Below are 14,330 nucleotides of genomic sequence, written 5' to 3' on the forward strand. Positions count from 1 at the left end.
ACATATTATATATATACACACATACATATATACATATTATATATATATACAAAAATACTTGATTTTGCATTAGTAATAGTTTAGATATTTTAAAAGTAATTACCAAGATTTGTTTAATTTACCAATTAAGCATCTGCTCTGCGTAAGACACTGGATTAGGTCCTGTGGATCCCCAAGACAAAAATGACACAAACCCTGTCCTCAGGGAGCTTATATTCTTCTTGGTGCAAGTTAGTTTCAACAACGAAGCCCGAGTCTTAGATAAAGTTCCAGGCAGCAATGCAGTGGCAAGCTTGGTACACTGAGCTTTGAGTTGGGAAGACAGCTCCTGCTTCTGATGTGTACTAACCAGGTGACATTGGACAGGTCATTTAATAGCTCCCAGCTTCAGTTTCCTTATCTCTAAAATGGAGATAAAAATAGCACCCCACCCCTCCAGAGGAGCTGTGAGGTCCCAGGAGAAAATGTAGGCAAAAGTGCTTTGAAAACCATAAAGGACCATATAGTCCTTCAGCAAGTAACACTTTGGTGAGTGTTAGCTGTGACCATGGGCACTCAGTTTCCTCCTTCTGTAAAATAAGGAGACAGAACTGGGTTATCTCTGGTCTATGATCCTAAGAATTTACTGATGGGTCATAGAAGATGTCAAAAGGAATGTCTTGACTTAGAAAACACAGGGCCCCTGGTGGGGGTTGGGGGCAGGCTACTGGAGTAAGACAGTCAGGGTTCAAGCCTCAGCTCTGCCCCTAGGACTGTTTGCAGACCTTGGTTTTCTCATATGTGAAGTGAAGGGGTTGGACTTTGACCTCAAAGGTCTCCCCCCACTCCAAGCCTGTGATCCTCTGACCTTCTTCTAGGAGATCTGGAGAGAATTGTAGCACATTCCAAGGGGTCTTAAGTAAATGGGGCAGATCCTATTTCCCTAACAGAGTTCCAATTGCCTTTGGGCATTAAGCCCGTTATGGGTGGACCAAGGGTGCCCTCTGCTGGCCATCTGCAAGAAAACACTTCCTCAAAGCTGCCTTTAGGAAGGTCAGCCTATGGAGCTTGGTACCTTGGTACATACAAGAGATGCTTCATTCAGATGCTGTCCAAAGTATGGAAACCTTCAGCAGCAAGACCCTCTTGGCATAATTATAATGGTTATTTAATCCTGCGTTTCTGAAGGCATTCAAATCCTCAGATAGCAAATGCAGTGTAGTACAGGGGGGTATACTAGTCCTACAGTCAGTTTCTTCATCTGTGAAGGGCCTGGGTTCAAATTCAACCTCCTTCACTTACTATATGTGTGACCTTGGGTGAGTTGCCTAACCTCCATGGGACTCAGTTTCCTCATCCTCAAAATGAGGAGTCTGAGCTCAGTGAAGAGGGCATTGGCCCTGGAGTCAGGAAGACATGAATGCAAATCCTCGATGTGTCCCCCTGGGCAAATCTGTGACTGTGAGTTTCCTCATTTGTAAAGTGAGTGGGGTGGACCGGATGGCCTGTGTCTATACCCCTAAGATCCCTGCCCCATCCAGCTGCATCTCCTTCTGTGTAGCCCAGGAAGTCAGGCTGAACTGAGAATTTTCTTTGGCCATCTGTTTCAGGGACGTTTTAGCATCAATCTTTATGGAACTGGCCTGTCGTTAACAGATGCATCCAGATGGGTCTCACAAGGGAACTACGCTGTCTCTGAAATTAAAAAGTCACCGGTAAGCATCCCCCTCCACCAGCCTCAACACCACCCCCCCACCACCACACACACATCTATAACTATGCCATCACTCTGATAGCATAATGTGGTTTTCCCCCTGTTGCACCACCTTTCAAACCATTTTGCAGGAGGCTGAGAAGAGAATTTGATAGTTAAATCAAGTGCAAAGCACTGATTGGTGCCCCCTCCATCCCCTAATCAAGCTTCTCCTGTGGTAAATTCTTCAATGAGATGTGAACAACTTCGGGTAATTAGGGGGAGCCGCTTAACCATGAAGCTAAAAGCAGGAAATAGCCCACAACCCAGACATGCCGGTAATTAGCAGGACGGAGTTCTGCCTATATGAACATTGGCAAAATAGAGTAATGAAGAAAAAAGGAAGCAAAATGGGGTGTCAGGCTGCTTGGTGCCTGGACACTGGCGGGTGAGGTTTCCCAGGGATGCCGAAACATAACAGCAGATGCTTTCAAGTGGACAAAGAACTTCACTACAACCTCTCCCACAGTACCTGGCATGTAGTAGGCACTAAATAAATGCTCCTTGCTGCCTTGATTCTTTCACTGAAGCCTCACAGTCACCCTGTGAGGTCAGCACTGTGGCTGTTTTTGTGACTGTCTTACAGAAGAGGAAACAGAAACTGAGAATGATTAGGTGGTATTGGAGATGGCCTTTCAACACAGGTCTTCCACACTCTTAATTCCATCCCTCTGTCTGTTGGGCCATAACTTTATAGGATCTTAGATTCTGAGCTTAAATATATAGATAAAAATGCCAAGGACCAGAGAGTTTGAGTTACTTGCCCAAGATCACACAGAGAGTAAATGACAGGTGGGATTTAAACTCAGATCCTCTAGCTCCAAAACCAATAGTCTTTCCATTAGATCTCCCAACTTGTGGGAATTTGGGTTGCATAGTGGTTAGCGTACAAGACTTGGAGTCAGGAAGACATGAGTTCAAATCTTCAGTCATATATGACTGGGGAAGTCACATATCTGTCTGCCTTAGTTTTCTTATTAGTAAAATGAGAATAGTAACAGCAGCTTGTTATGAGAGTAAAATGAGATAGCTTATTTAAAACACTTTGCAAATCTTCAAGTTCTATGTGAATGTTAGCTATTATTGTTGTTTTTATCATTATATAGTATCTTTTCAGGGCAGTTGTCTTGGGCCATGTTTTTCAGATCAGTTTTTTAGTCTGATATTGTAATGAATACTGCCTTTTCTGCTTTTCAAAGTTTTCAAGAAGGTAGAGAGAGTTACAGCAGGAACCAAAACTTGGAGTGGGTAAGGAAAGGAAATTTTAGTCTCTCACCTCATCTAAGTACCATGACTAAAGATTGGAGTTTGGGTGAACCATATAGTGTATGTTGGGGTATAATATATAATGAAGCTTGAAAGTTAAATTGAGACCAGATTGTAAAAGGGCTATAAAAACCAAACAGAAGAGTTTATACTTTGTTGTAGATGCAATTTATTGAGTAAGAGAGTAACATGGTCAGATCTGTGCCTAAGGAAAGTTATATTAGCAATATGTGGAGTATGAGTGGCAGGGGGAAAGACGAGTCATAGATGAGAGATCCAGTAAAGGTAGAAATGCAAGACCTGGCCACTGATTGGGTATGTGAGATGAGTAAGAGTGAAGAACCAAGATACTCACATATGCCCATCATGCACCATTCCATTGTCCTTTGGGTGACTTTCAACTTTAAGTCTTAAGAAACTGGGACTTTTTTGTTTGTCTGTTTTTGCTTTTTGGAAGGGGGAAGTCAGGGCAATTGGGGTTAAATGACTTGCCCAAGGTCATACGGCTAGTTTCTGTGTTAAGTGTCTGGGGCCAGATTTGAACTCAGGTCCTCCTGACTCCAGGGCCGGTGCTCTATTCACTGCACTACCTCGCTGCCCCAAGAAACTGTGATTTTCTAAGTCAGAGCCACAGAGGAACACCAGAAAGATAATGATGATGAAGAACACTTACATAGTACTTAAATATCTTATTTGATTCTCACAACAACCTTGTAAAGTAGGTGTTATTATTAATCCCATTTTCCAGATGAAGATTGAGAAAGGTTAAGTGACCTAGGTCACGCATATAAAATATGAGACAGGATTCAAATTCTTGTTTTCCTTACTCTAAGTCTAACATACTAGCTATCTACCAAAAGGATATTGATATTATAAACATGGGTTTTTGTTTGATTAAGCAGCTTAGGGCCATTACCAAAAAAAACCACTGTACAGTTTCCAAAATATGCACCAACCTGCTCTCCTCTTCCTCAGTTCGGGGTCCAGTTCATTGTCCCTTTGCTGTGTCTGGACAGGATATGGTTACCAGTGGCTGAACTCTATGCGCTGTCCATCTTACTGCATGCATATCATAGTCTGAACAATGGCCATTCTTTATCCATGTGGTTTTTCCTGTGTATATAGTTAAGCAGAACTAGTTTGAGTGATAAGAGCTCTTATTTTCTTTTTTTTTTTTTAAAGCAATCGGGGTTAAGTAACTTGCTCAAGGTTACACAGCCAGTTATTTCTGGGTGTGGTTCTGAGTATCTGAGCCCAGATTCGATCCCCAGGTCATCCCAACACTGGAGCCAGTGCTCTTACTCGCTGAGCCACCTGGCCGCCCCTAAGCGATTGGGGTTAAGTAACTTGCTCAAGGTTACATGGCCAGGTGTTTCTGGGTGGATGCTAAGTGTCTGAGGCCGGGATTCGATCTCCAGGTCATCCCGACACTGGAGCCGGTGCTCTCACTCGCTGTGCTACCTGTCTGCCCCGATAAGAGCTCTTATTTAAAAGTTCACACTTTTAAAATTTGAATTTTTTTTTTACAAATGAAAATTCACTTTCTTTTCATCTTCTCACCCTGTTCAGAAAGAAAGGAAACAAAATGTCTGTTATAAATGTATGCAAAACAATCTTCCCCATTGGCCATATCCGATATTCAATATGTCTCAACGCTCCTTCTGAGTCTCTCATTTCTTTATCAGGAGGTGGGGATCATGTTTTATCATGAGTTGTTCACGGTAAAAAACTTCACTAAAATTGTTTTGTCTTTACAATATTGTTGTTATTGTAAAAAAATGTTCTTCTGAGTCTACTCTCTTTGTTCTGTATCAGTTCATCTGAGTCTTCCCAGGTTTATCTGAAACTATGCCCTTCATCATTTTTTACAGAACAATAGTGCTGTAATTACTGTAATTACTATTAGAATAGTAATACTCCAGAATGCTTATGTGCCACAATTCGTTAAACTATTCCCCAATAGAGGAGCACCCTCTCAACTTCTAATTCTTTGATGCCATGAAAAGAGCTGTTATCAATATGTTCATACATATGAATCCTTTTTCTATTTCTTTGATCTCTTTAGAGTATAGACTTTGTAATGGTATTATTTAGTCAAAAGGTATATACTGGGGGTGGCCAGGTAGCACAGTGAGTAAGAGCACTGGCCCCAGAGTCGGGATGACCTGGGATCGAATCCGGGCTCAGATACTTACCACCACACCCAGAAATAACTGGCTGTGTAACCTTGAGCAAGTTACTTAACCCCAATTGCTTTAAAAAAAAAAAAGGTATATACTGTATAATAGCTTTCTGGCCATTGTTCCAAATTGCTTTCCAGAAAAGCTGGACCCATTTCATAGTTCCATCAACATTACATTGATATACATGTTTTTCTAAAACCCTTCCAACATTTGTCATTTTTTTTTGGCGAGGGTGGGGGTCAACTTTGTGAGGTAGTACCTCAGAGTTGTTTTAATTTGCTTTTCTCTATTGGTGATTTAGAGGTGGGTTTTTTTCTGTTTGCTATTATAAATAAGACTTTTGATTGCTTGGATTTCTTCTTTTGAAAAATTTTCCATATCCTTTGCTCATTTCTCAATTGAGGAATAGTTCTTGTCCTTATAAATCTGAATCAGTTCCCTACATATCTTAGGAATGAGAACTTTATGAGAAAAAAAACTTGATACACATTTTTTACCCATTTACCCATTTCTCTCCTAATTTTAGCTGCATTGGTTTTGTTTGTGCAAAAACCTTTTTAATTTTATGTAATAAAAATTGTCCATTTTATCTTCTGTGATTCTCGTTATATCTTGTCCCCATCCATAGATCTGTCAGGTAACTTCTTCCTTGCTCATCTAATTTTTCAGTGATGCCAGCCTATGTGTCTAAGTTATGTACCCATTTGGAACTCATCTGGGTAAATGATGTGAAATGTTGATCAATACCTAGTTTTTGCCAGACTGCTTTCCAGCTTTCCCAAAAGTTTTTGTCAAATAGTAAGTTCTTGCCTGAATAACTAAGATCTTTGGGTTTATCAAACACCAGGCTACTTAATGCTCATTTGATTGTGAATTTTCTCTTCCTTCTGGACAGGTGGACAGGTAGTCTTCTGTTCTTCAACTTCTGAAAACAGATGATAAAGCATAAGGGATAGGGCATGACACAGTGTTATAAAACTATATTTTTCGTCCAGATCTCCCTCTAATCTCATTTATCTTATCCATTTGCTTAGCAAGTCTTTTTTTTCCTTCCATAATTAGTGCAAAGGTAAACTTGAAACCAGATTCTTGTCTGAATTCCAGGTTCATAGAATTCAAAATTAGTAAGGCTTAACTGAACATCATGAAAGCAAATCTAAATGACATCGATGACTTAAATAAACCAAAAATGTATTTACAGCAGAGGATGTAAAAATCCTTGTCATCAAGGAGCTTATATTCTATTGGGGGGCACAACATATACCAACATAAGTAAATACACAATAATCTAATGGGATAAAAAAAAACACAACAACCACTGTGAATTGGAGTGGGGAGGGGGGTAGTACAGCTTAGCAGAAATAGAACTCGACTTTGAACTAATGGCATTCCGTGTGCCACCGTGGACCTCTGGAATCAGGAGTAATTATTGCAATTCTGTGATTATAGATATATATAATTAAGTGCTAAGTGGTAGGGGTTACTGACTGATTAAAGTAGTAGACAGGGAAAGCACCTTGGAGAAGGTGGGAATTGAATCACATACACACGAGCACTCCCCTTCCAGAGAATGAGATTCCTCCTGTGCCTAAGGAGGGAGATTGAGGCTTAATTTAAGGGTGAAAATGCTAATAATTATAGGTCTCCAAAAATGAACTGAGTGCCTTGGGAGGTATTGGTTCTCTCTCATTGGAGGTCTTCAAACAGGCTGGATGGCCATTTGTTGGACATGTTGCAAAGGAGATTTAATTTAGATTTGAGTTCATCTAGACCTCCTCCAAAGTCTTGCCCAAATCTAAGCTTCTGTGATTTCTTCTGTAATGGTTCAAATGACCCTTTAACATTTCTGTACTTTTTTTCAATTTACAAATATTTTTTTTCCTCTCTCCTTTCCCCCTAATTGAAAAAAGAAAGAAAAAGAAAATCCTTATAACAAATATGCATAATTACCAACAGGCTATAAAACCTCTTTGATCCAGCAATACTGCTACTAGGTCTATATCCCAAACAGATCAAAAACAAAGGAAAATGACCTGTATGTAAAAAAAATATATTTATAGAAGCTTTTTTTGTGGTGGCAAAGAATTGGAAGTTGAGGGGATGCCCATCAATTGAGGAATGGCTGAACAAGCTGTTATAGATGATTGTGATGGAACATTATTGTTCTATAGGAAATGGTAGGGGCAATGATTTAAGAAAAACCTTCAAAGACTTATATGAACTGATAACAAAGTGAAGTGAGCAGAACCGGGAAAACACCATACATAGTGATAGCAGTATTGTAATAATAATCAAATGTGAAAGACTTAGTTACTCTAATCAACACAATGATCCATGACAATTCCAAAGGACTCATGATGAAAAATGCTATCTCCAGAGAAAGAAAATCAAGAAACTCATTACAGATTGAAGCAGATTTTTTTTGTCTTGCAATTTTTTTTTTTTGCAACATGGTAATATGGAAATGTTTTGCATGACTTCACATGTATAATAGGTATCATATTGCTTACTTTCTCAATGGGTAGGGAAAGGGCTGGAGGGATGGAAAGAATGTGAAACTCCAAATTTTTTAAAATGAATGTTAAAATTATAAATAAGACCTATGAATTTCATGGGAAAAATAAATATACATAATTTATTAAAATAAATTCTCACATTGACCATGTGCAAAAATATTTGTTTTATTCTTTATCCTGAGTCCATCACCTGAAAAAAGGTAGTTGGCATGCTGCATCTTCTTCTGAAATCATGGCTAGTCATTGCATTCATCAGAGTTCTTGGGTCTTTGGATGCTGTTTGTCTTTCCAGGGTTGTTTTTATTTTGTAAATTTTTCTCCTGGTTCTTCTCACTTCACCCTGCGTCATCAGTTCATACAAAGTCTTCCCTGGGTTTCTCTAAAGTCATCTCTTTCATCACAGAAATGACCATTTGCATTCCCCTAACTTATCAGAAAACCCAGGTCTCCCCTGAAACAGGGCTGTCTGTTTCTTCTGGGCCCTGAAGGCCCTTTCTGACAGGTAGGTATGAACAGGAAAAGGGAGGTCAGTTTGAGTATGGAGACTAGGAGAAGGAAAAGTGCCGCCAATGTCCAAGGAGAACCCCATTTCTGATTACTTTCAACTCCTACCCCCTTTTCTAAGTTCATAAGAACATCATTGTTGCAAGGGGGGGTAGAGAAAGAACAAAGAAAATGGAACATTTTCATTAAAAAAAATAGAAAGCTTAAGGGAACATGCCTCAAAAGAGAACCTAGAGGCAGTATGGGGTAGTGAGTAGAGTGCTGGACTTGCCATTAAAAAAATCTGGGTTCAGATCCTACCTCTAGCACTTACTAATTGTGTGACCTTTGGCAAGTCATCTCCCCTCTCTGTGTGTAAGTTTCTTCACGTATTAAGTGAGGGAGTTGGATTCAGTTGGCCTCTGAGGTCTTCCCTAGCTATAACTCTGCATCCTTAAAGAAAGAGAAAAGAGATCAATGACAAAGAATTGGAAATATCAATTGGAGAATGACCAAACAAGTTATAAATATGATGGAATGCTGTTGTGCTATAAGAAATGATCAAGAGGATGGTCTCAAAGAAACCTGAGAAGACTATAAAGACTAGTCTGAACTGATGCAAAGTGAAATGAGGAGAACCAGAGAATTTATAAATGATAGCATTATTATAAAGATAATCAATTTTGAAAGATTTAGTAACTTTCATCAATGCCATGACAACCACAATTCCAAATAAAACATACATGCCTATATGTCTTAATCTGCCCTCTGGGTCCATCACCTTTCTTTTAGGAAATGGGCAGCACATTTCATCATTTCAGTGGTTAGTTGGTCAATTGATGAATAAAATGACTCTACTTTTTGTTTGATTGCAGATGGGGTTCCGGCCCACTAGAGCTGATAAAATGGTTGTTTGATTTCTGTTTAGCAGGTTTCTTTCAGGAAGCTCTGACCGTAGGGGAAAATAAAAGGAAGCAGGAATGGTATCTAGGAATATCCATTCCTGAACACGAGCAAACACTATATGACCATAATGGCCACCTAACACGATGCATCTCCTTTCAGGATGGCACCAAAGTAACAGGGAAATGTGGTGGATACTGTGGGAAATGCACACCATCCTCTGGAACTGGCCTGGAGGTGCGAGTGCTCTGACAATGGTAGGTTGTTATTGGGCATGTCTTTGGGGATCAAGGGTGCGGGGTCTGGGGGATAGGGAAAAATTTGAGGCAAGTACCGTTGGGCAGGACCTATTCATGTCATTCCTTCACTCCCTCAGCCATTTGCCCCTAGAGAGAAAGAGTGAAGCCTCACATGGGGCATGAATAAGCTAGGAACCATTCCCCTGGAAGGAATAGTTCAAAGACGTGGGGCTGCTGAAGAAGCCTTCCAGAGGGGCTAACTGACAGATGGCCAAGAGGGAAGAAGCTAGTTTTCCTTGGCCCGAAGACAGAAGTGATTGATATCAGTGAAGGTTTCAGAAAAATGTCCTAACAAGGAGAACCATCCAAAATTGAGGGGGGCTGTCCCTGGAGGGAGACTCTCAAGCAGGAGCTGAATGAACACTTGTTAGTGTTATGTAAGAACAGCTCCAACAGAATAGCTTCTAAGATCATGTTCCAGTTCCTCTAAAAGTAGGCAAGTTCCAAAAGTAGGGAGAGTTGCATATTTGACAGTTAATTAATAACTGTGGTTAGGAGACTGAGCCTGGAGTCAGGAAACCTGAACTCAAATCTGGCCACTGATACTGACTAGCTGTGTGACCCTGGGCAAGTCACTTAACCCTGTTTGCCTCAGTTTCCTCATCTGTAAAATGAGCTGGAGAAGGAAATGGCAAAACTACTCCAGTATCTTTGCCAAGAAAACCCCAAATGGGGTTACGAAGAGTTGGACATGATTGAAATGACTCAACAACAAGAAGATAATGAGACTTCCACTAGTGTAGAGTGTTATCTATTTTAAACATATATATATATATATACATATTTTTTATTCTTATATATTTTATATTCTTTCCCAATTACATGTTAAAACAAATTTTAACATGTTTTAAAAAGTGTCGAGTTCCAAATTCTATTCCTCCCTGCTTCCCCTCTTCCCTCCCTGGGATGATAAGCAATCTGATGTAGGTTATACAAACACACACGCACACACATTTAACAATTACTTCTGACTTTGTTGCCTCATCTGTAAATGTAAAATGAGAATAATAATAGCACCAATGGGGCAGGTAGGTGGCACAGTGAATAGAGCACCAGCCCTGGAGTCAGGAGGACCTGAGTTCAAATCCATCCTCAGACACTTAACACTTACTAGCCATGTGACCTTGGGCAAGTCACTTAACCCCAATTGCCCTGCCTTCCCCCTGCCAAACAAAAAAGCAAAAAAAATAAATAATGGCACCAACCTCCCAGGATAGTTGTTAGGATCAAATGAGATGATATTTTAAAGTCCTTTCCATACCTTAAAGTGATATGTAAATACTAGCACTCATCATCATCTTTAGAAGACTTTAAAGTTTTCAAAACACTTGCATACATTATAAAGAATGTTGTTTTTCTGTTTCCCCTTACAGGTGCTCTAAAAAGGAAACCATTATGGGATGGATGAAGGATCATAATGCAATACCTCCACCTTAAATTTGTGTGTGTGTATGTGTGTATGTGTGTGCATGAAGACTGATGTGTGTAAGAGTGTGTGTGTGTGTACATAAACATATATATATATGTGGAATATCCTAATGATGTAAAGTTTAATATTTATGTTTAAAATTATTTATTGTGATTTAATATTTTTGTACGTAAAATGTTTCTATTGCGGCTGCTCTCGTGCTCATTTCGTCCTTTGCAGTCAAACTACTGCATTTTACGTACTCTACATCATATGTAGTTCTGTGACAAAGTGCTCCTGTATTCTTATCACGGTACATTATGGTTTACTTTCAATCTGTACATTGTTTGTATTGATACTTTTTTATTGTAATTTTTTAAAAAAGCAAAACCACACCCCTCTTAAGGTGCTACATGATCACGTATTTTTTTTTTTTTGGCATTTTAATGGAATGGTTTCTAGGAAAATAGCAGTTCGTACTTAAAGCAGTTAAGTAACAGACTGGTATCACAGAATATACAGGCTTTTAATTTTGTCAAGTCCATGTACAATTTCACATGCTCTCTGTGAAAAGCAACTGTGTTGGTGCTAACATATGTTTTTCAGTGATGTTTAGGATTAGAATAGAGAACATAGACCTAAAAATGGAGGAATGGAAGGAAAACTTGGGATGGACAAAAAAGTCATTTCGATGAAATCAAATGATCAAAGGTTTATCCTATTGTGAACGTCTACTTTTTTTTGTTTAAGTGAGTAGAATCCGTCCTTTTTCTATCATTAATCACTCACTACTTTGCTTCTGCACATGGTGCCTTGATTTCCCTGCAAATCACAATGGAGGTTGATGGAGCTGCCACATTACAGAATGCCAGGAAAATGAATGTGGTCAGATGGTTTTGCCAATAGAACCCAAAAATATGAGCTAATTACCAGAGTTCCTTTCCCCCACTGACCAGTGTGACATCAGTGGCTGGTGAAGGGTGGCATGCTAAAGAACACTACCAGTGATGTGGGTCATGTATATTGTATAGTGTCTATTTTTATTTATATCCTTGCCCATATCCTGATCTTTGGGCCCCTGGGTCACTGAAGACAATCCCAGTTCCATGAATGCTCTAAGGAGTCAGAGTTTATTAGCAGAAAGACTATGGAGTCCAAGATGATCATTTTTTGATTAACGAACTGTACGAGACTTCTCCCAGATATGGATGTGCCAAAGACTTGGTGTTTGTCCTTCTATATTTCCAGTCTGACCGGAAGGAAGACAGTATCACCAGAGCCTTCGTGTATAGGACCCTTGGGTTGAGATTTCTTTCCCTGATTCCGAGGACCAAAGAGATTAGGAAAAGTTGGACAGTTTTCTCCAAGCCCAAGCAAAACTTCAGGGAAAATTATACTCCATGTATGTATGTGTTATTTTCCATTATTAAGGCATTATTAAAACCTATTATGAATAAATACAGTGACCACATCCAACCATTTGCAACCCGTATGTTTGCCAGACTCTTATTTGTATTGCTAAGGAAATGTTTCCAGTTGTTTTCCATATTCCTCCTTTGGGATGGGTTACAGATTTTTTAATCATATTACCTGCTGTTCTAATTCCCAAGCGAGAGAAGTCATTGGGCCTTTCCAATTTCCAACTGGTCTTCCCTTTGGACATCTAATTCCTGTAGATACTTCTTCTGGACACTAGGGCTGGATCTATATTTCAAGAGAAATTGGGCTCAGAGTTAAGATTTGTGCATAAGTATAGAAGATTGCTGAGCATTGGAAGCAGTGCTACCCCACAAATGTTTGTGTGTGATAAATTGAAGGGCAGTTTCTTAGAAAACAAAAGCCCAAACCATCCTGGTTGGCTTTGAGAGACTCATAATAGAAGCATGAGATATTTGTGAAATGTTTTGCCAAGATTTAGGCAAAATCTAGGTAAATGGTATCTTTGGCATTCCCCGGTCCAGTTTAACAGTCCTGTTAAAAAAAAAAAAAAGAAAAAGAAAACTTAGCCGTGTAAACTTGGGCAAGTCACTTAACCCCAATTGCCCTCCAAAAGGCAAAAAACAACAAAAAAACTGTTAAATAATCAACAAACATTTATAAGGTAACTGCCAAACATTATGATGAGAATGTGAAAACAAAGCAATCCCCATTCTCGATTTGATTATATTTGCTCAGGAGAAGACAGCATTGGGACAGTAGAAAGAAAAGTGGTACTGAAGTTAGAAGGCATGGGTTCAAATCCCGTCTCTTGGCACTATTGATCTCCATCTTTGTGACTTCTGGTCTCCTCAGCTCTAAAGATGGCCTTGGACACCCTATTCCACCTTGTACACATGGGAGCATTGAGCATCCATGAGATCATTACAGTTCTCATTATAACTTCCACCTCAACCAATGTTCATCTCCTTTCTTTGATGCTTTTCTTTTGCCCAATGTTGCTTTAAAAGATCCCTTTTTGCTGTCCACTTTCCTCATCAAACTCATCCCTTTCTGAGATTTAGTAAAATCCCTGACGATTCTTATTATAACGTGCTGCACTGTTCATATCCATCCACTATTTCCAACTCTTCCTTACGTCTTCCCTCCATATCTTCTAAAAATTCTTAAGTCTTTGGTGAATTCTCTCACCAGCCTCTTCAAACTCCCATTTTTCTTCCTCATCAGGATTGTTTCACATTGTAAAGAAATGATCTCTGGATAAATGACATTCAATATAAAAATAACCAATAAAAACTGACTTTTGATAATTTTTCAAATGCTGCAAAGCATTTGAGTCTCACATCGATGAAGTGAAGGAGATAACTACAGATATTATAATCATTTTACAGCTTAGGAAACTGAGGCTCAGAATTTCAGTGACTTGCCCAGGGTCACACAGCTAGTAAATGTTGGAAGTAGGATTAAAATTCAGGCCTCCACGTTCTGCTCTCTCCAACTCTCTGTTTCTGTATCTCACTTTCTTCTGTCTCTCTCTCTCTCTCTGAATTTCACAGATGCCAGCTAAAAATGAACTTTTCCATATACAAAATAAAACAGAAAAACAGGATTGTACATGAAACTAAAAATCCCTATTTTGTACAGCTTGTTTTTCTTTTGATGAAATGTATAATAAGTTCATTTTGTAGTTTTCGAAGCTGTCCTACTGGTCTGTGCTTCTTTCTGGCCTTCCAAGTCATCTGTATGCCTTACTGCTTCTCCTAATGCATTAAAATGTTCATTTGTTTGTACATGTGCCCCCATTTTGAGAACAGTATTGTGTGTATGTGTGTATACATACATATGTATACATGTACATATACACATATGTATGTATGGATAAAATTTAAGAGGTAAAAGAAGGGCACAGTGGCTAGTGTTGGACATGAATGTCCTGCCTCAACCCCTTACTCTTATGTGACCCTAAACAAGTGCCTCAGTTTCCCTATCTATGAAGTGAAGAGGATTAGACATAATGACCTCTATGGTCCCTTCCAGCTCTAAATGTATGATTTACTTTTTACATCTTCATCACTCTATGAAAGGAATGAGCGACTCGATCTT

The 14,330-nt window shown here is 39.3% G+C and overlaps 1 protein-coding gene across 3 annotated transcripts in view; it reads left to right on the plus strand.

The window, feature by feature from the left end:
• The window catches only part of ADAMTS9 (ADAM metallopeptidase with thrombospondin type 1 motif 9), a 194,803-nt gene extending 182,527 nt beyond the window's left edge, over positions 1-12,276 (plus strand). For all 3 annotated transcript variants that reach the window (XM_069084173.1, XM_069084174.1, XM_069084175.1), the window contains 3 exons: positions 1,590-1,694; positions 9,246-9,340; positions 10,756-12,276. In XM_069084173.1, coding sequence (XP_068940274.1) covers positions 1,590-1,694; positions 9,246-9,335 — 195 coding nt within the window. In that variant the 3' untranslated portion in view covers positions 9,336-9,340; positions 10,756-12,276. The remainder of the gene's footprint in view (positions 1-1,589; positions 1,695-9,245; positions 9,341-10,755) is intronic.
• Positions 12,277-14,330: the final 2,054 nt, after the last annotated feature.

The sequence above is a fragment of the Petaurus breviceps genome, unplaced genomic scaffold (genome assembly GCF_028583685.1).
Source record: "Petaurus breviceps papuanus isolate PSGF00001 unplaced genomic scaffold, PetGlider_PUasm1.0 174, whole genome shotgun sequence".
Taxonomy (NCBI): Eukaryota; Metazoa; Chordata; class Mammalia; order Diprotodontia; family Petauridae; genus Petaurus; species Petaurus breviceps.